Below are 21,480 nucleotides of genomic sequence, written 5' to 3' on the forward strand. Positions count from 1 at the left end.
GTCCTGTACATTGCAGAGCATTTAACAGCCCAGACCCCCATGTATTAAATGCCAGCAGATATCCTCAAGTTATTATGAAAACCAGAACTACTTCCACATACATTCAAGTTCTCCCATGGGCTGGTACTGCTCCTGCTGAGGACCACTGCATTGTAGACTATAAGTTGACAAAAAATGACTTTCTCAGACCAGTGACCACCTGAATGTCCCCATGGCAATGCTTACAGTAGTTCTGACTTTAAGTACATGTCTTCCATGGCATGGTTTTATTTCTCAAATTCAAAAAGACACAAATTGTTTCATCATTATTATGATGATTGAATGTTAGCGAATGGCTGATTTCATTTCACTGTCATCTTTTTTTTCCTCTAGTGGGATCAGTTTGTTGCAGTTATGCAGGCCATCACACAAACTGCCGAGAATACTGTCAAGCCATTTTTCGAACAGATTCTTCTCCTGGTCCTTCTCAGATCAAAGCAGTGGAAAATTATTGTGCCTCTATTAGTCCACGATTAATACACTGTGTGAACAATTACACCCAATCTTATCCAATGAGGAACCCAACAGATAGTAAGTAAAAGCCATATGTATTCCTTTCATTTCAATCTTTGGTAAAATAATTTGTAAAAAGGAAATAAATTCTTAAAGATATCTATAGTCTGGGTCATTTGGGAAACCCAGACCTCCTTTGGTCTTTAGATTTGGCAGATTGGTCATTTTTGTCTTAGCTAAAAGTTGCCAAGAAAGACAGAGCTGTTGAGGGTATGAAGGAACAGGCCCTTTCTATCCTGAAGGGGGAGAATTCATTGGTATGGGTGTTTTGGGGAGGGGGGGGCAGAATTTGGGCTATGACCATGAGCATTTCAGATAACCATACCTTTTAATCTAGTAATTCCATTTCTCAGAATTTGTCCTTTAAGAAAACTTACAAATTTGTAAAAACACATCTATTCATATAAAGGATATTTACTACAACATTGCTATTAACAGAGAAAAACTAGAAATAACCTAAACATCCACCAATAGGGTGTTGATTAAAATTGATTAAATAAACTACATATCTCTATAATAACAACATTATACAACCTGCAAAAAGGGAGATGTATGTTATGTAAATACATAAAGTTAGAATACTGCCTCCCACCATACACAAAAATAAACTCAAAATGGTTTAAAGATTTAATTATAAGACATCATGACATAAAACTAAAAGAGAATATAGGCAAAAATATTCTTTGACATAAATCATAACAACGTTTTCTTAGATAAGTTTCCGAAGGCAAAAGAAATAAAAGCAAAATAAACAAATGGGACCTAATGAAACTTATAAGCTTTTGCAAGAAAACCATAAACAAAATAAAAAGACAACTTACAGACTGGGAGAAAAACATTTGAAAAAGAATGTGACCAACAAGGGTTTAATTTCTAAAATATATAGACAGCTCATACAACTCAATATCAAAAAATATAAACTAATCAAAAAATATACAGAAGGCCTAAACAGACATTTTTCTAAAGAAAACATACAGATGGTCAACAGGCACATGCAAAGATGCTCAACATTGCTAATTATTAGAGAAAAACAAATCAGAACTATAATGAGAGAAAAAAAAACCTACAGTGAGGTATCACTTCACACCAGTCAGAATGGCCATTATCAAAAAGTCTGCAAATTATATAATACATGCTGAAGAGGGTGTGAAAAAAAGGGAACCCACCTATACTGTTGGTGGGAATTTAAATTGGTACAGCCACTATGCAGAACAGTATGGAGGTTCCTTAAAAAACTAAAAATATGAACAGCAATTCCACTCCCGGATATATATGTGGAAAAGATGAAAGCTCTAATTTGAAAAGAAACATACTAGCACTTGTGTTTCATTTGTAGACAAAGACTTATATAGACAGGTGCAAAAATAAATCCTCTTTTGCAACCCAGTACTCATTGTTCTGTATGAGATTTGTTACAGATAAGAAGCATCATGATACACAAAACAGATATAATGGGTGTCTATTGGTGAATGTAAAGATTTTTTCCAGGGCTATAGAGCTGATACTTTGCTCTCATATATTAAGGTTTTAAATTATTAGCTGTATTGATCTAGTTGTTAGTTTTAATGTTGACATAAAACAAGAAAAGAAAAGAAACATGCATGCCAGTGTCCAAAGCAGCATTATCTAGAATAACCAAGACATGGAAAAAACCCAGGTGTTCATCAACAGATGAATGGATAAAGAAAATGTGATAACATAAAATGTAATATTAGCCATAAGAGAGAATGAAATAATGCCATTTTCAGCAACATACATGGAGCTAGAGATTTTCATACTAACTGAAGTAAAAGAGAAATAGTATATTACTTTTATCTGGAAGCTAATAAAAAATAATACAAATCAACATTTTATAAAACAGACTCACAGACCGATAACAAAATTGTGGTTATCAAAGGAAAAGGTTGTGTGGGGAAGGATAAATTAGGAGTATGAGATTAACAGATATATACTACCATATATGAAATAGATAAGCAACAAAGATTTACTATATAGCACAGGGAGCTATATTGAATATCTTGTACTAACATGGAAGAGAATTTCAAAATATATGTATAACCAAATCACTCTGCTGTACACCTGGACCTAACACAATTCTGTAAATCTACTACAATACCAAAAAAAATGTATATTTATTATACAAGTCCAAGATGTAATAAGCAAGGAAAGGAAGTTGCAGAACTAAATGTATACAGTAAGATTCATTTTTAGTTAATACCTATTTGTTCCACATTGTTTGGATGTGTAATATTTGAATTTTATCAATGACATTTGTTACTTTTATAATAAAAATGTCAATATAAATGAGATTCTCGTACTTTTCAAAAGTCAGGGCCTCCTGATGAACTTGCACCTTATGGGATCTTCAGAATCTCAGCTTTGTAAAGCCTATAAATCATTTTCTTCATTTAGAGGTGATCAGACTTAAAGTAACTAATTAAGCAAAACTGGCAAAAGGCTTGTAAGCCAGATGCCAGGGTTTTCACTTACACTGGGATATTCAAAGACTTGTTTTTGTAAACTCAAAAGCAGTGCTATGCCTTGTTTGGCCAGATTCTAACTAAGGCTTATGACATTTTGTGATTGTGTGAGGAAAATCAGAGGGTGAAGCACTTGCTGCAAATAACATTCATTTATTCTAAAGAGAGATCTGTCTTCACTGACATTTAGGCTACGGAGAGGTGCTGCTGAAGCAAATTTGATAGATAGCAGGTTAAAAAAAAAAAAGGCAGAAAATGTTTTAAGGGTAAAAGAACAACCATCTCAAATGTCTGTGCTAATGTATAGGAAAACTGGAAAAGAAAGCTACAAACAGATATGCCTGAATAGGCTTAAGAAATCAAACTCCTAAGAAAACTACTTCAAAGAAGCCCTTTGAATTTTATAGTCTGGTTGAAAGTGTTCACTTGCTTTCTAGTTTTTTACAGAAAAGTATAACAAACTGATACCTTGTCAGAGTTTGTTATTGTATTATTTAAATTACTACTTAGATTAATTTGTACAGATTTATAAATCTTTTTATCCCAGAATGTGATGATATACAGTATTTGTGATTATTGCTATTAAAATTAGTCATCTTTCTCATTATGTCAAGAACATGATCCTTTTAGGTTGTTGTTTCTAGCATGAAATAATTCCGATTTGACCTACTGTATCCTTTCCAGGAACATAAAACACCTTGCATGTAAGGACCTCTTCGGTGTAAGAGGATCTTTCATTTATCTAGGAATGATGCTGGAGAACCCATGAATGAGCACAGTGGAGAATCTGATAATAGATACCTAGTCCACCTTTAGCTTTTCACTTGTTTGCTACACTGCAAAGCAATGGAAAGAGAATTTGGTAGGCTCAATATCCTGGAGATATTGACATGACTCAGAGTAGTAATGGATTCCAGTATACTACTTGATTCTTCTGCCTGAGCAGTGCATGCTATAAAACCAGCTAATTAATCCACTTCTATTCCGAAACTGTAGGTTTGTATTGCTGTGACAGAGCTGAAGATCATGCTTGCCAAAGTGCCTGCAAGAGAATTCTGATGTCTAAGAAAACAGAAATGGAGATTGTCGACGGCCTCATCGAGGGTTGTAAGACCCAGCCTTTGCCTCAGGATCCACTTTGGCAGTGTTTTCTTGAAAGCTCACAGTCTGTTCACCCTGGAGTCACTCTGCATCCTCCTCCCTCTACAGGCCTTGATGGTGCTAAACTGCATTGTTGTTCTAAAGCAAACACTTCAACATGTAGGTCAGTATCTCATTTTCCTTTATTAAAACCAGTAGAAAATAGCATTTTAATTAATGAATTTAAGGAAATGTGTGTTATATTCTTGCACTGTGTAAAGAGTTCAGAAGATATAAAATCCCTCATTCTTTCATCCAGCAGGTGTTTATTGAGCATCATGTATATATAGAACACTGTTTTTGTACATTGAGCTAAAAGCACTGTGTTTTGGAGTGAGAGGAATAGCATTGGCAGGGCATTAAATATTTAAAGATGATGCAATATGAATTCTACCCTCGAGGTTATCATCAAGTTAAACTATTATCCTCAAGTTAAACTATTCTTTTGTTAAACTATGAAACTTTGAACTTAATCAACTCTTTGTGTATATTGGTGAGTAACCTGAGTTGACACTTGTATCCAGAGTTAGACAGCAGTGTATTGGCATTTATTTAGGTGATACACTTAGGGATAAAAAACTAACAATACTATTTGTGTAGGCTTGAGGAAACACAATCTAGAGACAAGAAAAAATGGAGATAAAGTAATGGTAGAACACAGATGAAACAGAAGTTTGCTTTATTAGAGATATTTTGGGTGAAAATGTACCACATGTTACTATAATATCCTGAAATAAATATGACATAACAAACAGTGAAGTAGTCTTTTGCCGGGGGTAGGGGGTGATGGGGGGGTGGGGGCCGCGGGGAGGGGGCCTGGTGTTTGTTTTGGCCGCACCAAAACAGCTTGAGAGATCTTCGTTCCTGAGCATAGATCGAACCCAGGCCCCCTCCAGTGAAAGCATGGAGTCCTAAACACTGGACCAACAGGAAATTCCTCTGGGTTTCCTAAACTGGATAGACTTTACCAAAAAATTGTGCCTAGAATAGCTCATTAAACTTTACCAAAGATATGAAAAACTTGGAAAACATCCAAAGAAAATTAACAGAAGGGCTAAAAGAGAAGTTAAGTTGGTCCTACAATTGGAAATTGGGTTACTGATAGGAATTATAAATGTATATATTTGGGAAGGATCCTGAATAATTCTTTGAGTATCTACTAAAGAGTTGTGCCCTGTAGTCAACTGGAGATTGGAATGGCTGTGTCATCCAAGAAGAATTTTGGTAAGAAACACTATATCTCTTATCTTGATGTAAGGTTTTATGGTTTACTGAATGCTTTCACTTTCATCTTGTTCATCTTCATGAAATCTGACAAGGCCGGTATCATCTTATGACTGATGTCAATTTGTGTAATTCTTGTTTATATATAGAAAACTAACTTGAGATATTAAACAAGGTCCAAGGTCATACAGAAAGTAAGGACTAGAGAAAGTACTGATTTTCCAGATCAAGGTGCCTGTGGGATCTTGGTACCTCAAGGTACCTCAGCTTTCTCATCCCCATGATGTGTAAGCTCCACTGAGAGTAGGGACTTTGTTTCTTTTAGCCAGTGCCTTGAACAGGGCCTCACATAAAATAGGCATGCAATAAATGTTGGTAAAATGAATGAGCAAACTTATAAAAGTAAAGACACCCTCCTCATAGAGGTAATTATGAGAGTCAAAATGTGACAGAGGTGGAGAATTTTTACTTGTGACTTTGCACATTCTGGTAGTATTAAAATTTTATATTACATATTACTTTTTTATACTTTTATTACATCAATGTTAAAAATTAACGAGTATAAAATGTGAAATCACTTTGGAAATGATCCTGATTTTGTTTCAGCTATATATATATGCACCGAAGTTGCTTTATAATCAGTGGTACTGAAATAAGAATACATGCACACTACAATAATATATATATATAGTATATATTGCTATATATAATAGTTTATAGCAGCTTTGAATTCTTAAAACCTTTATATATAGGCTGTCTTGGTATATCTTAAGGACTATAAGTTGCTTGGGATACTTTTTCAGGGAGAAGCTAGTGAGCTTAAGTCTATAATGCTTCTTAAAAGGAGTCTGAGGATCAAGTTACATTTTTGCTGCATGTGACGAACATAAATATAGTGGACTATGTCTTGGTAGAAGCAGAATCATGTGCTTTACATTTGCTGCTGCTGCAAAGTAGCTTCAGTCGTGTCCAACTTTTTGCAACCCTATGATCCATAGCCTGCCAGGCTCCTCTGTCCACGGGATTCTCCAGGCAAGAATACTGGAGTGGGTTGCCACGCCCTCCTCCAGGGGATCTTCCTGACCCAGGAATCAAACCTGCATCTCTTATGTCTCCTGCATTTGCAGGCAGTTCTTTAAAGGTAAAAGAGAGATCAGAAATATAGAGGGGAATACTTGTGCCAAGAATAAGGATGTACAAATACTATGATTAAACATTAAATTGAACACCAAGCTTTCTAGCAACCATGGCAAAGAAAAGAGATCTATAATAAAAGAAAGCTAACTTTTTCATGTAAAAGATTACTTTTGGGGGCTCTAAATTCTAGAAGATAGGTCTTAGTCTTTTGATCTTTGTATGTTTTTTTCATTTATGTTCTAAGGCACAGTTCATAGAGTTTAAGTTTTATGCAAATCAAATATTCATTTGGCTGATCTGTATGTTTCTGTATTTGTGCTTTTGTTTCAGAGAATTGTGTACTAAACTTTATAGCATGAGCTGGGGCAATACACAGAGTTGGCAAGAGTTTGATCGCTTTTGTGAATATAATCCAGTGGAAGTGTCCATGTTGACCTGTTTAGCAGATGTCCGAGAACCTTGCCAGTTAGGCTGTAGAAACCTTACTTACTGCACTAATTTTAACAACAGGTAAGAGCAAATTACTATACATGGAATGGAAGTATTTTGTCATTAATTGTCTTATTTTTAAATAAGTGAAAAAAGATCATTTTAGCAGGAACTCTGCTAAAATGTTCCTTAGCAGGAGTTCCTTAAGAACTCTGATTTTGTTCCTGCTAAGTTAAAAGGAAGTAGTATATCTTTATCATTTCATCTTTAAAGGCTATATTCTATCTAGTAAATCACCACTGGGAAAGGAAGCGCTATAACAAAGCCACTTCTAATTTAAAGATGCTTCAAACTTCTAGAATGCAGAGTCCCTCTGCCTTCAATCTCCCATTCTTCCCCTCTCCCTTCATCTGCATCACCAGTGAAAAAATAATTCAGTGCAGAGTAAAGTAATGTGAACAATTTACTCATACAAATACCCTCTTATGACAACTTGCTGTGAAGGACCTTCAGATTGGTTGAAGTTCACACTCAGTGAGTCCCCTATGACATACAAAAGCTTTCTTTACGGGAGCAATTAAATAGGTGTTTTCCTGAGATATCCACTATGGTAAGAAAAATAAGAGCCAAGAACTGAAGTAATGGCTGAAGAAGGAATGAAGAAAACCAGGAAAGGGGCATCCAGAAGCATACAGAATGCTGTATTAGAGAAGCCAGAGAGGGAGAATTTCTAAAGAAAAGGGGGCTAGTTGATTTGTGAGGCGCAGCCCAGAGATCAGGAGGGCAAAAAGACAGAGAATCAATCAGTTGATCCAGAAGGAAGTTCATAGGATGTTTACCTCAAGCTAACACACCTTGAGGAGTTTACCTCAAGCTAGTTCTATCCTCTTAAAAGTATTCAGATTATTATTTCAAGAAAGAAAATTGAGATATCTTTACAGCTAATATTAGCCAATAAGGACCTGGCTTAGAGGTTGAGCAAATTTGAGATCTATCAAATGTTTAAAGTTGAATTTGGATATATTCCTAACTTATGGTAATGGTAGAGCAGTTTGTATCGGACTAACACTCCTGTCAATACCAATTATGGCTCTCATGGTGGGGTTGCTGAAGACCGCTGACCTTGTGGGATTAGCTGTATGTAAGACTCCACATGAGAGGCTAAAAATATTGTATACAAAGATTCTTGATGTTCTTGGACAGATCCCTAAAAAATGCAGCATACAGGAAGTATACAGAACAGATTACAGATGAGAAGCTGAGTATGGTTAAAGCGGAACCAGATGTTAAAAAACTAGGAGAGCAACTTCAGGGTGGCTAAGTAGAAGAGGTGATTCTTCAAGCTGAAAAGGAACTAAGCCTGACAAGAAAAACGGTTCAGTGGAAACCATGGGATCCTTTAGTGAAAGAGCCTCCTGCCAACCAATGGAAATGGCCAGTATAAACAGCCTTCAATGACTTGTGTGTTGATAGGAAACTGATATAATTAAATATTTTTATATTTTAAAAATACCAATTATTAGCCCTATACAAACTACAAAAACATAATTGTTTTGAAGGCCTTTGAGAGTGACCTAAAGCAGGAAGAACTACATCTCATGAAAGATAGAGACCACACTGAGTGAGGGCCAATTTTATCCAGTTTTTCCTTCATAGGCACTCTTAGTCCCCTGGCATGGCATATAGATTTCAAGCAAAAAGCAGCAGTATTGGACTGAGGAGTTAAGAGATCAGAGTTTGGGGCTGCCAGAGTAGCTGGATGTGGAAATAGAAAATCCCAGAAAGGAGGGAACTGCAAAAGGAGATGACATAAAATCTGCATACAAACTGCCCTTAAATCCTTGAATTTGACAGAGTCATAGGGTATAAGGTTAACATAAAAAAGCAAATTGTATTTCTGTTTATTAGCAAGAAACAATTAGAAAATAAAGTTTATTTTTAAAAAATCTATACAACTGCATAAAAAATATGAAATACTTAGAGATAAATTCAACAAAAGATGTACAAAAACTCTACGCTAGAAACCAGAAAACTTTGCAAAAAAAAATTAAAGACAGAAAATACATGGAGAGAAGTACTATGTTCATAGATTAGAACATTTTAATATTGTTAAGATGTTAATTCTCCTGAAACCAATCTGAACTCTAGTCAGTGCAACCTCAATCAAAATCCCAAATGACCTTTTAAAATAGAAAGTGGCAGTCTAATTCTAAAATTCATATGAAAATACAAAGAACCTAGAATACCTAAAACAGTATTTTTAAAGACTAAATTTGGAGACCTTACAGTACATGATTTCAAGACTTATTATAAAGCAATAGAAATTAAATCAGTATGATATTGGCATAAATTTAGACAAACAGATCAATGACAAAATAGAAAAGCAATAGTAGACCCACACTGTGCTGAAACTTGATTTTCAACAAAGCAAGGCAACTCAATGCAAAAGTAACAGCTTTTCGACAAATAATGGTGGGACGATTGAATATCTGTATGAAAATAGAAAAGAACCTTAACTTCTATCTCGCACCATAAACATTAATTCAAGATGGGTCATAGAAATAAAAATAAAAGCTTCTGGGAAAAAAAAATAGGAGAATCTCTAAACAACCATGATATAAACAAAGATTTTGTAGACAGGACACAATATACTAATTATAATAGAAAAAAAAATAATGAACTGGAGTTCAACAGTAAACATTTTTGTTGACTTAAAGGCACCATTTAAAATTTGAGAAGAGAGGCCACAGTCTGAGAAAAAATATTTCCTACATCACAAATGCACACATACACACACACAATCACACACAGATGCATTTGACAAAGGTGTTATATCCAGGATATATAGATAATTCCTATAATGGCATAGTAAAAGTCAAATTGAAAAATGGGCAAAAAAACTTCCAAGGACAAGTCATCAAAAAAGACATAAAAAAAAAAGACATCAAAACAAACACTTAGGATAGAAAAAGTTCATTACCATTAGTCATGCAAAAATGCAAATTAAAACCCCAATGAGATGCTCCCTCACACCAAATAGCTAAAAGCAGAAGACTGCCAAGCATGTGCATGAAATGGAATTTTCATAATTTGCTGCTGGGAGTATAAGATGTGTTTAAGCACTTTGGAAAGTTTTCTTGCAATTTCTTAAAAAGTTAAATCTGTACCCTAGCAATTTCATTCTGAAGCATTTATCCAAGACACATGAAAATATATGTTTCCCCAAAAGGCTTAGGTAGCAGCCTTATTCATAAGAACTCCAAAATGGGGAGCTGCTGCTGCTGTTGCTAAGTCACTTCAGTCGTGTCTGACTCTGTGCTACCCCGTAGACAACAGCCCACCAGGCTCCCCTGTCTGGGGGATTCTCCAGGCAAGAACACTGGAGTGGGTTGCCATTTCCTTCTCCAATGGGAAGCGGGGGTGGATAAATAAAACATCCATCAAGAAGAGAATGAAAGAACATACTGTGGTATTTAAACAATAGAATAGCTAGTACCTAGCAGGAGAGAAAAAAAGCCAAACTACTGATAAACCCCAAAACACAGATGAATCTTACGTTGAGTGAAAGAAGCCCAACCCAAAACACATCCACGTGTATGAGTTCAAGAATAGAAAAAAGTAATCATTAAGGGTTAAGATCAGAAAGTCCTTGCCTCTGGCAGAAAGGGAAATCGTCTGGAAGAATGTATAAGGAAACTTTATGGAGTGATAGAAATGTTCTATATTTTATTTGGGGGTTTGATTATATAGATGAATATAATTTTCAAAACTTACTGAACTGAACTTTTAAGATCTTCACATTATATTGTATGTGAATTATACACCAATAATGTAGTATCTCAAATAAATTTTTAAAGTTAAAAAAATTTGTTCATCGAAAGACACCATTGAGAAAATGAAAAGGCAAACCACAAGCTGACAGAAAATATTTGTAATACATATATCTGACAAAGAACTTAATGTCCGGAATATATAAAGAATTCTTACAACTCAATAGTAAAAAGACAACTTAAAAAAAAGTCAAAAGGCTGGAAAGATGCTTCACAAATGAAGATATCAAAATGGTCAATAAGTGCATGAAAAGGTGCTCAGTGCAATTAGTCATCAGCAAAATGCAAATTAAAACCAGTGATATACCACTACACACAATTGAGTGACTAACTACAAAGACTGACAAGCATGTAAATCAGCTAGAATTTTCATACTTGGCTGGTGAGAGCAGAAGATGATATAACTACTTCGGGAAACAGTTTGACAGTTTCTTAGAAAGTTATAACCCAACAGTGCCATTCATAGCCAGGGAAAAGAGACATGAAAACTAGAAGCAACCTTAATGTCTCTAAACCAGTGAATGAATGAATAAACCAGCATTTCTCAAAGTGTGTTCTGTTTTCCTAAAACCCCATGAGATTAAAACTATTTTTATAATAATACCAAGACATTATTTGCCTTTTTCACTCACAAGAGTGAATAGTGAAGTTTTCCAGCTGCTTTAAGGCGTGATACAGCAACAGATTGAATGCAGGGGCACATATGAAAGTGCAGCTGTCTTCTTAGAGCCAGACATTAAAAAGAGATTTTCAAAACTGTGCAACAGACCTACCCTTCTCTTCCTTTTGTTAACGTGAAATGGATTTATCATTTTAAATGGATTAATAAGTACTTTAAAAATCTCTCAGTTTTGATTTATAATATGATAATGGGGTATTGGTATATATAGTCTACATAAACAAAAGCTTTTTGAGAACTCTGTAGTTTCAAAAGTGTAAATGGGTCCTGAGATCAAAAAGTTTGGGAACCACTGGGATAAACAAATTATGATACATTTATTAATAAAATACGACTGAACAATAAAAAGAATAAGCAATTTATATGCACAACATGAGTACATCTCAAGATGCTTTAGCTCAAGACACTAGACCCAGAAGACTACATACAGTATGATTCCACTTGAGAATTAATCTCTGGTGATCTGAATATGAATGGTGGTGGCCTCTGGGGTGCAGTAGCAGGGATGGGCATTGACTAGATGGGGACACAAGGGAACTTTTTAACAGGATAGAAATGCTGCTCATTGATTTGGATATGCCCATATGAATGTATATGTTTGTCAAATTGAACTAACCATAAGATCTATAAATTTTATTTTTATAAATTATACCTCAGTTTTTAAAACTTGAACTTATTTATTTTATGAGATGAAAGAAATAGTATGGTCTGAGATGATAGTCTACAGTATTTTGAAGTTTTTAAGTGCCTCACAAAAATCTGTATTTTAAAGAAAAATTTCAATCAGAGTCTTAGGGCTGATGTCTACTTTGAATCTTCATACATTCAAAGCTGACATTCTTTGATGGGTTGTATACACTTTCTTCTTTAAAAAATATATATTTTCCTGATACACTGGCATGTCAAGGTTTTACACGTAGCTTCTTTCTAGAAAATAATTGCCTCTTGATTCCTTCTGGCCTTTTTTCTCTTCAGGCCAACAGAACTTTTCAGGAGTTGCAATGCTCAGTCAGATCAAGGAGCCATGAATGACATGAAGCTGTGGGAAAAAGGAAGCATAAAGATGCCATTTATCAGCATACCTGTTCTTGACATTAAAAAGTGCCAACCAGAAATGTGGAAAGCAATAGCTTGTTCATTGCAGATTAAGCCTTGTCATAGTAAATCACGGGGCAGTATTATTTGCAAGTAAGTTTCTTTCATCATAATGACTCTCCAGTTTTGGTTTGGACCCTCTATGATCTCTACCCACAGCCTATCTCTAGAGTCATCACCTCCACATGTCAAATGTTCTCCCACTTTTCCTTCTTTGCCGAAAATACTCTTCCTCCTACCCTGTATCTGTACTCGCCCACTGCCTGTCCTTCTTCAGTTCAGTTCAGTTCAGTCGCTCAGTCGTGTCCGACTCTTTGCGACCCCATGAATCACAGCATGCCAGGCCTCCCTGTCCATCACCAACTCCCGGAGTTCACCCAAATTCATGTCCATTGAGTCAGTGATGCCATCCAGCCATCTCATCCTCTGTTGTCCCCTTCTCCTCCTGCCCCCAATCCCTCCCAGCATCAGAGTCTTTTCCAATGAGTCAACTCTTCGCATGAGGTGGCCAAAGTACTGGAGTTTCAGCTTTAGCATCATTCTTTCCAAAGAAATCCCATGGCTGATCTCCTTCAGAATGGACTGGTTGGATCTCCTTGCAGTCCAAGGGACTCTCAAGAGTCTTCTCCAACACCACAGTTCAAAAGCATCAATTCTTCGGCACTCAGCTTTCTTCACAGTCCAACTCTCACATCCATACATGACCACTGGTAAAACCATAGCCTTGACTGAACGGACCTTTGTTGGCAAAGTAATATCTCTGCTCTTTAAAGTGCAGGTCGGTCATAACTTTCCTTCCAAGGAGTAAGCGTCTTTTAATTTCATGGCTGCAGTCACCATCTGCAGTGATTTTGGAGCCCCAAAAAATAAAGTCTGACACTGTTTCCACTGTTTCCCCATCTATTTCCCATGAAGTGATGGGACCAGATGCCATGATCTTAGTTTTCTGAATGTTGAGCTTTAAGCCAACTATTTCACTCTCCTCTTTCACTTTCATCAAGAGGCTCCTTAGTTCCTCTTCACTTTCTGCCATAAGGGTGGTGTCATCTGCATATCTGAGGTTATTGATATTTCTCCCGGCAATCTTGATTCCAGCTTGTACTTCTTCCAGCCCAGCGTTTCTCATGATGTACTCTGCACATAAGTTAAATAAGCAGGGTGACAATGTACAGCTTTGACGTACTCCTTTTCCTATTTGGAACCAGTCTGCTGTTCCATGTCCAGTTCTAACTGTTGCTTCCGGACCTGCATATAGGTTTCTCAAGAGACAGGTTAGGTGGTCTGGGATTCCCACCTCTTTCAGAATTTTCCACAGTTTATTGTGATCCACACAGTCAAAGGCTTTGGCATAGTCAATAAAGCAGAAATAGATGCTTTTCTGGAACTCTCTTGCTTTTTCCATGATCCAGCGGATGTTGGCAATTTGATCTCTGGTTCCTCTGCCTTTTCTAAAACCAGCTTGAACATCAGGAAGTTCACGGTTCACATATTGCTGAAGCCTGGCTTGGAGAATTTTGAGCATTACTTTACTAGCGTGTGAGATGAGTGCAATTGTGCGGTAGTTTGAGCATTCTTTGGCATTGCCTTTCTTTGGGATTGGAATGAAAACTGACCTTTTCCAGTTCTGTAGCCACTGTTGAGTTTTCCAAATTTGCTGGCATATTGAGTGCAGCACTTTCACAGCATCATCTTCCAGGATTTGAAATAGCTCAACTGGAATTCCATCACCTCCACTAGCTTTGTTCATAGTGATGCTTTCTAAGGCCCACTTGACTTCACATTCCAGGATGTCTGGCTCTAGGTGAGTGTTCACACCCTCGTGATTATCTGGGTCGCGAAGATCTTTTTTGTACAGTTCTCCTGTGTATTTTTGCCGCCTCTTCTTAATGTCTTCTGCTTCTGTTAGGTCCATACCATTTCTGTCCTTTATTGAGCCCATCTTTGCATGAAATGTTCCCTTGGTATCTCTAATTTTCTTGAAGAGATCTCTAGTCTTTCCCATTTTGTTTTCCTCTATTTCTTTGCATTGATCGCTGAAGAAGGTTTTCTTATCTCTCCTTGCTATTCTTTGGAACTCTGCATTCAAATGGGAATATCTTTACTTTTCTCCTTTTCACTTCTCTTCTTTTCACAGCTATTTGTAAGGCCTCCTCAGACAGCCATTTGGCTTTTTTGCATTTCTTTTCCATGGGGATGGTCTTGATCCCTGTCTCCTGTACAGTGTCATGAACCTCAGTCCATAGTTCATCAGGTACTCTGTCTGTCAGATCTAGTCCTTTAAATGTATTTCTCACTTCCACTGTATAATCATAAGGGATTTGATTTAGGTTATACCTGAATGGTCTAGTGGTTTTACCCACTTTCTTCAATTAAGTCTGAATTTGGCAATAAGGAGTTCATGATCTGAGCCACGGTCAGCTCCTGGTCTTGTTTTTGCTGACTGTATAGAGCTTCTCCATCTTTGGCTGCAAAGAATATAATCAATCTGATCTCGGTGTTGACTATCTGGTGATGTCCATGTGTAGAGTCTTCTCTTGTGTTGTTGGAAGAGGGTGTTTGCTATGACCAGTGCGTTCTCTTGTCAAAACTCTATTAGCCTTTGCCCTGCTTCATTCCATATTCCAAGGCCAAATTTGCCCGTTACTCCAGGTGTTTCTTGACTTCCTACTTTTGCATTCCAGTCCCCTATAATGAAAAGGACATCTTTTTTGGGTGTTAGTTCTAAAAGGTCTTCTAGGTCTTCATAGAACCGTTCAACTTCAGCTTCTTCAGCGTTACTGGTTGGGGCATAGGCTTGGATCACCGTGATATTGAATGGTTTGCCTTGGAAACAAACAGATCATTCTGTCGTTTTTGAGATTGCATCCAAGTACTGCATTTCAGACTCTTTTGTTGACCATGATGCTACTCCATTTCTTCTAAGGGATTCTTGCCCACAATAGTAGATATAATGGTCATCTGAGTTAAATTCACCCATTCCAGTCCGTTTTATTTTGCTGATTCCTAGAATGTTGACTGTCTGTCTTAGCCCCTCTTAAATTCCAGTCATTGCTATGGAATCTTCCCAGATTTCTCCAGCTGATAGTAGTTTATCCAAACTACAAATTTCTGTAGACTTTCATTTGTACTTTTCTCATGGAACTTAGTTCAAGAAACAGTGAGTATCTTCAATGCACTATTCTATTCGTTTACTTTAATTTGTGTATTTGTCTTATATCCTGTTAGCTTTGCTCTTCTTGAGGATAAACACTCTTCTTTGAACCTCTTTTTTTCTTATATTTTCTCTCTTCTTTTTCTTCTCTTCAGGAATGAGCATAATCCTAAAGTGCAATAGATATTCCAGAAATGTTTGATGAGTGAAAGACTTAGTAAATATAGTCAATAGGGTCTGTTCCTAATAAGCATTTCTGAATGGTTTACTTATTAAGATCTATTATAGGATAAAGTTTAAGGACCTATTGTACAGCACAGGGAACTATAGTCAATATTTTGAAATAATCTATAAGGTAGAAGAATCTGAAAAAGAGTATATATATATATATATATAACTAAACCAGTTTGTTGTACATCTGAAATGAGCACAGCATTATAAATTAACTATACTTCAATTAAAAAACTAAATTAAAAAAATTTAAGTAAATAGGAAGACATAAAAAAGGGGGATCTGGATAAAATAAAGATGAAACTTTATAGAGGGGTCAAATTTCTATTGAAGACAGAAAATTTTAAAGTAGTGGATTTCCCAGTTGTTATAGGCCAAACACTTTAATGTTGATATAAACAGATATTTAAAAAGAGAAAGGCAGGAAGGGAGTGAGGGAAGAAGAAAGGAAGAAGCAAGCATGCATGGGCCCTGAGAGAAAGGAATATGATTTCACAAAGGGCACATCAGACTAGCCTAGGTTAATTTCCTTTCAATGACAGTGGAAAACCACATTGATAGTAGTGGCAGTAGGTATGAGTGTAAAATTTGAGCAAGGCTTTTGATCTCAGGTCAGAGAAAGTTAGGGCTGCTTTGATAGTGCAATATATTACTTACTCTTCAACCTAAGGTCTGCTGTCACTCCTGTTCTTTTATCATACTCAGTGGCACCCCACTCCAGTATTCTTGCCTGGAAAATCCCATGGACGGAAGAGCCTGGTGGGCTGCAGTCCATGGGATCACGAAAAGTCGGACACAACTGAGCAACTTCACTTTCACTTTTCACTTTCATGCATTGGAGAAGGAAATGGCAACCCACTCCAGTGTTCTTGCCTGGAGAATCCTAGGGACAGGGGAGCCTTGTGTTCTGCCATCTATGGGGTCGCACAGAGTCAGACACGACTGAAGTGACTTAGCAGCAGCAACAAAGTGTGAAACATTGTTGAGTTGTAAAAACTCACTTTCTGAAAAGCTTCTGAAACAGAATTGATATTGGCTAGTCAACCTGGGGAGTGAGGAGGTTCCTCAAATCCTAAATTTGTGTGTATTTTCCTTTTCAAGATCAGATTGTGTAGAGATTCTCAAGAAATGTGGGGACCAGAACAAATTCCCTGAAGACCACACAGCTGAAAGTATTTGTGAGCTTCTGTCACCCACAGATGACCTGGAGAATTGCATACCTTTGGATACATACCTCAGTGAGTCCTTTTTTTTTTTTTAATTTAAAGGCTTCTCCCTTCTATCTCTGCCCTTGATGTTTGCTTTGCATGAGCATCTATCTGTTGAGAACATGTGGTTTAATGATAATATCTCATCTGTAGACTCTTATCTTATTTGCTTGCCCTTTTCAGCCCAGGAAAGAATTGTCATCTTAAAATATGTACACAGAAGCAACTATCATTAGCAGTCTGAGTGGGCAGTGAACTGTTGTCAATCAGGAATTCTTAGTGATGAGTCATGTGTCCGAGTTCTCAGATAACCAGCTCTTTATCATTGCTGTCTCCTTGCCATGATTTGATCAAGTAGAATTTCCCCTAGGGAGTTTTTAGCTTCTTGTCATCTAAATATCAGTGGAAACTGAGCCAGGCGTTGGCTTGGACTTAACCACCAAATAGGGAGTAAGGAATGATGGTCTGGGTTAGTACATGAAAATGGAGTTTTTCTCTGTACCAAATACTCCTACCAAGAGCTAGAAGAATAAGTTTGTATCTCCTTGATGGATTCTGGAGCTAAGAGGGGTCGCAAAGAGTCGGACACGACTGAGCGACTTCTCTTCACTAAGGGGCATTAATGCTGTGAGCTGGCTCAAACTAGCTTTATTTTCCTGTGTTAAGATAGGATTAAGTTCAACTGCAAATAATAGAACAGATGGAAGCAAAAGAAAGCCCAGAAAGCCCAGCAGGAGGTGACTGTGTGGTGGAAACCAGGGAATAAAATTCATAGACACTATATAGTCAAGGGGCTTTCCTGGTGGCTCAGTAAAAAATCTGCCTGCAGTGCTGGAGACCTGGGTTTGATCCCTGGGTTGGGAAGATCCCCTGGAGAAGGGCCGGCAACCCACTCCAGTATTCTTGCCTGGAGAATCCCTGTGGGCTGGTGGGCTATAAGTCCATGGGGTCGCAGAGAGTCAGACATGACTGAGAGACTAAGTACATATAGTTAAGAGAAGTGTTTAGGCTACCACTAAGTTCTGACTCTACAGTCCTCTAAAGGCCAGTTTCAGTCTCATTGGGCTTCCCTGGTGGCTCAGACGGTAAAGCGTCTGCCTGCAATGCAGGAGACCCAGGTTCGATTCCTGGGTCGGGAAGATCCCCTGGAGAAGGAAATGGCAATCCACTCCAGCACTCTTGCCTGGAAAATCTAATGGACGGAGGAACCTGATAGGCAACAGTCCATGGGGTCGCAAAGAGTCGGACACGACTGAGCGACTTCTCTTCACTAAGGGGCATTAGTGCTGTGAGCTGGCTCAAACTAGCTTTATTTTCCTGTGTTAAGATAGGATTAAGTTCAACTGCAAATAATAGAACAGATGGAAGCAAAAGAAAGCCCAGAAGTAAATAGTCTAGGGCTGTTACAGTGGAATCCAGGTTCCCCTTTCTTTCTCCACCATTCTTAGTGCTTGGCTTCCATCATCAAGGTTACTTCATGTACTTTACCATCACAACATGAGTATTTTAATTCTAGCTACTTCATGTAAGGGAAAACCACCCCTCATTGTATGGGCAGCTGGGAAAGATTTTTTATCTGTGGGCCCATTGCCAACCTGGTAGTAAGTAAAAAGAAAAGAGTGGGTACTATATTTGCAGCTCACAATATCCACTATATTTTAATCAAGACAAACAGACTGTGTCCCTTAACCTTAGTGACAAGTGTAGGAAAAAAGAGAGCATTAGACTGACTAGAATCATAGGCCTCTCTGATTTTAAGCAGATGACTTCTGTGAGCCTCAGCTTCCCTATTTATAAAATGATTGGGCTGGATGAGATAAATTCTATAAGCCCTATTCTCTATTAGCCTTAGAGTCTAAGTCTGGCCTAAAATCAAGTAAGCAAAATGAATGTATGCCATTAGAGTAGTCGAATACATGTGCAGACAGAGACTATTTTCAGTGGGAGGAAACTTAAAGAAATGCTTTTGTTTACGTTTCAATACTCTTTTAAAATGTCACACAGAGTTTGCCCTCCATATCCACAGGTTCTGCATTTGCAAATTGAAAATATTCAGGAAAAAAAACCTCCAAAAAGCAAAATTTGAATGTTGTATACCTGGCAACTATTTACATAGCATTTACATTTTATTTATAACTATTTACGAAGAATCTATGCTTTTGAACTGTGGTGTTGGAGAAGACTGTTGAGAGTCCCTTGGACTGCAAGGAGATCCAACCAGTCCATTCTGAAGGAGATCAGCCCTGGGATTTCTTTGGAAGGAATGATGCTAAAGCTGAAACTCCAGTACTTTGGCCACCTCATGCGAAGAGTTGACTCATTGGAAAAGACTCTGATGCTGGGAGGGACTGGGGGCAGGAGGAGAAGGGGATGACAGAGGATGAGCTGTCTGGATGGCATCACTGACTCGATGGACGTGAGTCTCAGTGAACTCCGGGAGTTGGTGATGGACAGGGAGGCCTGACGTGCTGCGATTCATGGGGTCACAAAGAGTCGGACACAACTGAGCGACTGAACTGAACTGAACTGACGTAGTATTTACATTGTATTAGGTATTATAAATAATCTGGAGATGATTTAAACTACACAGGAGAGTGTGCTTAGGTTATATGCAAATACTACACCATTTTATATAAAGGACTTGAGCAATCTCAGAATTTGATATCCATGGGAGTGTTGGAATCAACCCCCAACAGATACTGAGGGATGACTGTATATTAAGTGAGATTTTTCCTTGGTCATTATTTAATAAGTTAACCAATATGATCATGGTATAGGGTCCATCTTACCATAATAAATTATTATTATTTATGGTGAATGTACTCTTGCCTGGAAAATCCCATGGACGGAGGGGCCTGGAAGGCTGCAGTCCATGGGGTCGCTAGGAGTCGGACATGACTGAGCGACTTCACTTTATTTTTTCACTTTCATGCATTGGAGAAGGAAATGGCAACCCACTCCAGTGTTCTTGCCTGGAGAATCCCAGGGACAGGGGAGCCTGGTGGGCTGCCGTCTATGGGGTCTCACAGAGTCGGACATGACTGAAGCGACTTAGCAGCAGCAGCAGCATGGTAAATGTGCTAAATTATCCCTTTTAGACATAAGCATCTATTTGACCACCTTATTCAAAATATGTTACATTCCATCCCTTTATACTGCTTATTGTTATCTGACTTTTTACTTACATTCATACTCACATGCTCAGAGTCTATATATTGTCTATTTCCTGACCAAAATGTAAATTCTATAGAGATTTGCCTTTTTTATTCACTTCTGTATCTCCAGAACCTAGGACCTTGCCAGGCATTATCTTCAGTTCAGTTGCTCAGTAGTGTCCGACTCTTTGCGACCCCATGAATCGCAGCACACCAGGCCTACTTGTCCATCACCAACTCCCGGAGTTCACTCAGTCTCAGGTCCATCGAGTCAGTGATGCCATCCAGACAGCTCATCCTCTGTCATCCCCTTCTCCTCCTGCCCCCAGTCCCTCCCAGCATCAGAGTCTTTTCCAATGAGTCAACTCTTCGCATGAGGTGGCCAAAGTACTGGAGTTTCAGCTTTAGCATCATTCCTTCCAAAGAAATCCCAGGGCTGATCTCCTTCAGAATGGACTGGTTGGATCTCCTTGCAGTCCAAGGGACTCTCAACAGTCTTCTCCAACACCACAGTTCAAAAGCATCAATTCTTCAGCGCTTAGCTTTCTTCACAGTCCAACTCTCACATCCATACCTGGAAAAACCATAGCCTTGACTAGACGGACCTTTGTTGGCAAAGTAATGTCTCTGCTTTTGAATATGCTATCTAGGTTGGTCATAACTTTCCTTCCAAGGAGTAAGCGTCTTTTAATTTCATGGCTGCAGTCACCATCTGCAGAGATTTTGGAGCCCCAAAAAATAAAGTCTGACACTGTTTCCACTGTTTCCCCATCTGTTTCCCATGAAGTGATGGGACCAGATGCCATGATCATCGTTTTCTGAATGTTGAGCTTTAAGCCAACTTTTTCACTGGCTTTTCCACTTTCACTTTCATCAAGAGACTTTTTAGTTCTTCTTCACTTTCTGCCATAAGGGTGGTGTCATCTGCATATCTGAGGCTATTGATATTTCTCCCGGCAATCTTGATTCCAGCTTGTACTTCTTCCAGCCCAGCGTTTCTCATGATGTACTCTGCACATAAGTTAAATAAGCAGGGTGACAATGTACAGTCTTGACGTACTCCTTTTCTTATTTGGAATCAGTCTGCTGTTCCATGTCCAGTTCTAACTGTTGCTTCCTGACCTGCATACAAATTTCTCAAGAGGCAGGTCAGGTGGTCTGGGATTCCC

At 37.9% G+C, this 21,480-nt stretch overlaps 1 protein-coding gene, 1 non-coding gene and 2 pseudogenes across 4 annotated transcripts in view; all 4 read left to right on the forward strand.

Annotated features, from left to right (window-relative positions):
• RECK (reversion inducing cysteine rich protein with kazal motifs) overlaps positions 1-21,480 on the forward strand; it is an 82,782-nt gene that overhangs the window by 40,752 nt on the left and 20,550 nt on the right. For all 3 annotated transcript variants that reach the window (XM_055578525.1, XM_055578526.1, XM_055578527.1), the window contains exons 8-12: positions 373-570; positions 4,029-4,296; positions 6,864-7,043; positions 12,447-12,659; positions 17,050-17,186. In XM_055578525.1, coding sequence (XP_055434500.1) covers positions 373-570; positions 4,029-4,296; positions 6,864-7,043; positions 12,447-12,659; positions 17,050-17,186 — 996 coding nt within the window. The remainder of the gene's footprint in view (positions 1-372; positions 571-4,028; positions 4,297-6,863; positions 7,044-12,446; positions 12,660-17,049; positions 17,187-21,480) is intronic.
• Positions 1,867-1,985, forward strand: LOC129651951 (uncharacterized; annotated as a pseudogene).
• Positions 8,058-8,406, forward strand: LOC129650251 (NADH dehydrogenase [ubiquinone] 1 alpha subcomplex subunit 5-like; annotated as a pseudogene).
• On the forward strand, positions 18,224-18,295 carry TRNAC-GCA (transfer RNA cysteine (anticodon GCA)). The gene has a single exon. It is a non-coding gene; the product is annotated as a tRNA-Cys (tRNA).

The sequence above is a fragment of the Bubalus kerabau genome, chromosome 4 (assembly GCF_029407905.1).
Source record: "Bubalus kerabau isolate K-KA32 ecotype Philippines breed swamp buffalo chromosome 4, PCC_UOA_SB_1v2, whole genome shotgun sequence".
In the NCBI taxonomy this organism is placed as follows: Eukaryota; Metazoa; Chordata; class Mammalia; order Artiodactyla; family Bovidae; genus Bubalus; species Bubalus kerabau.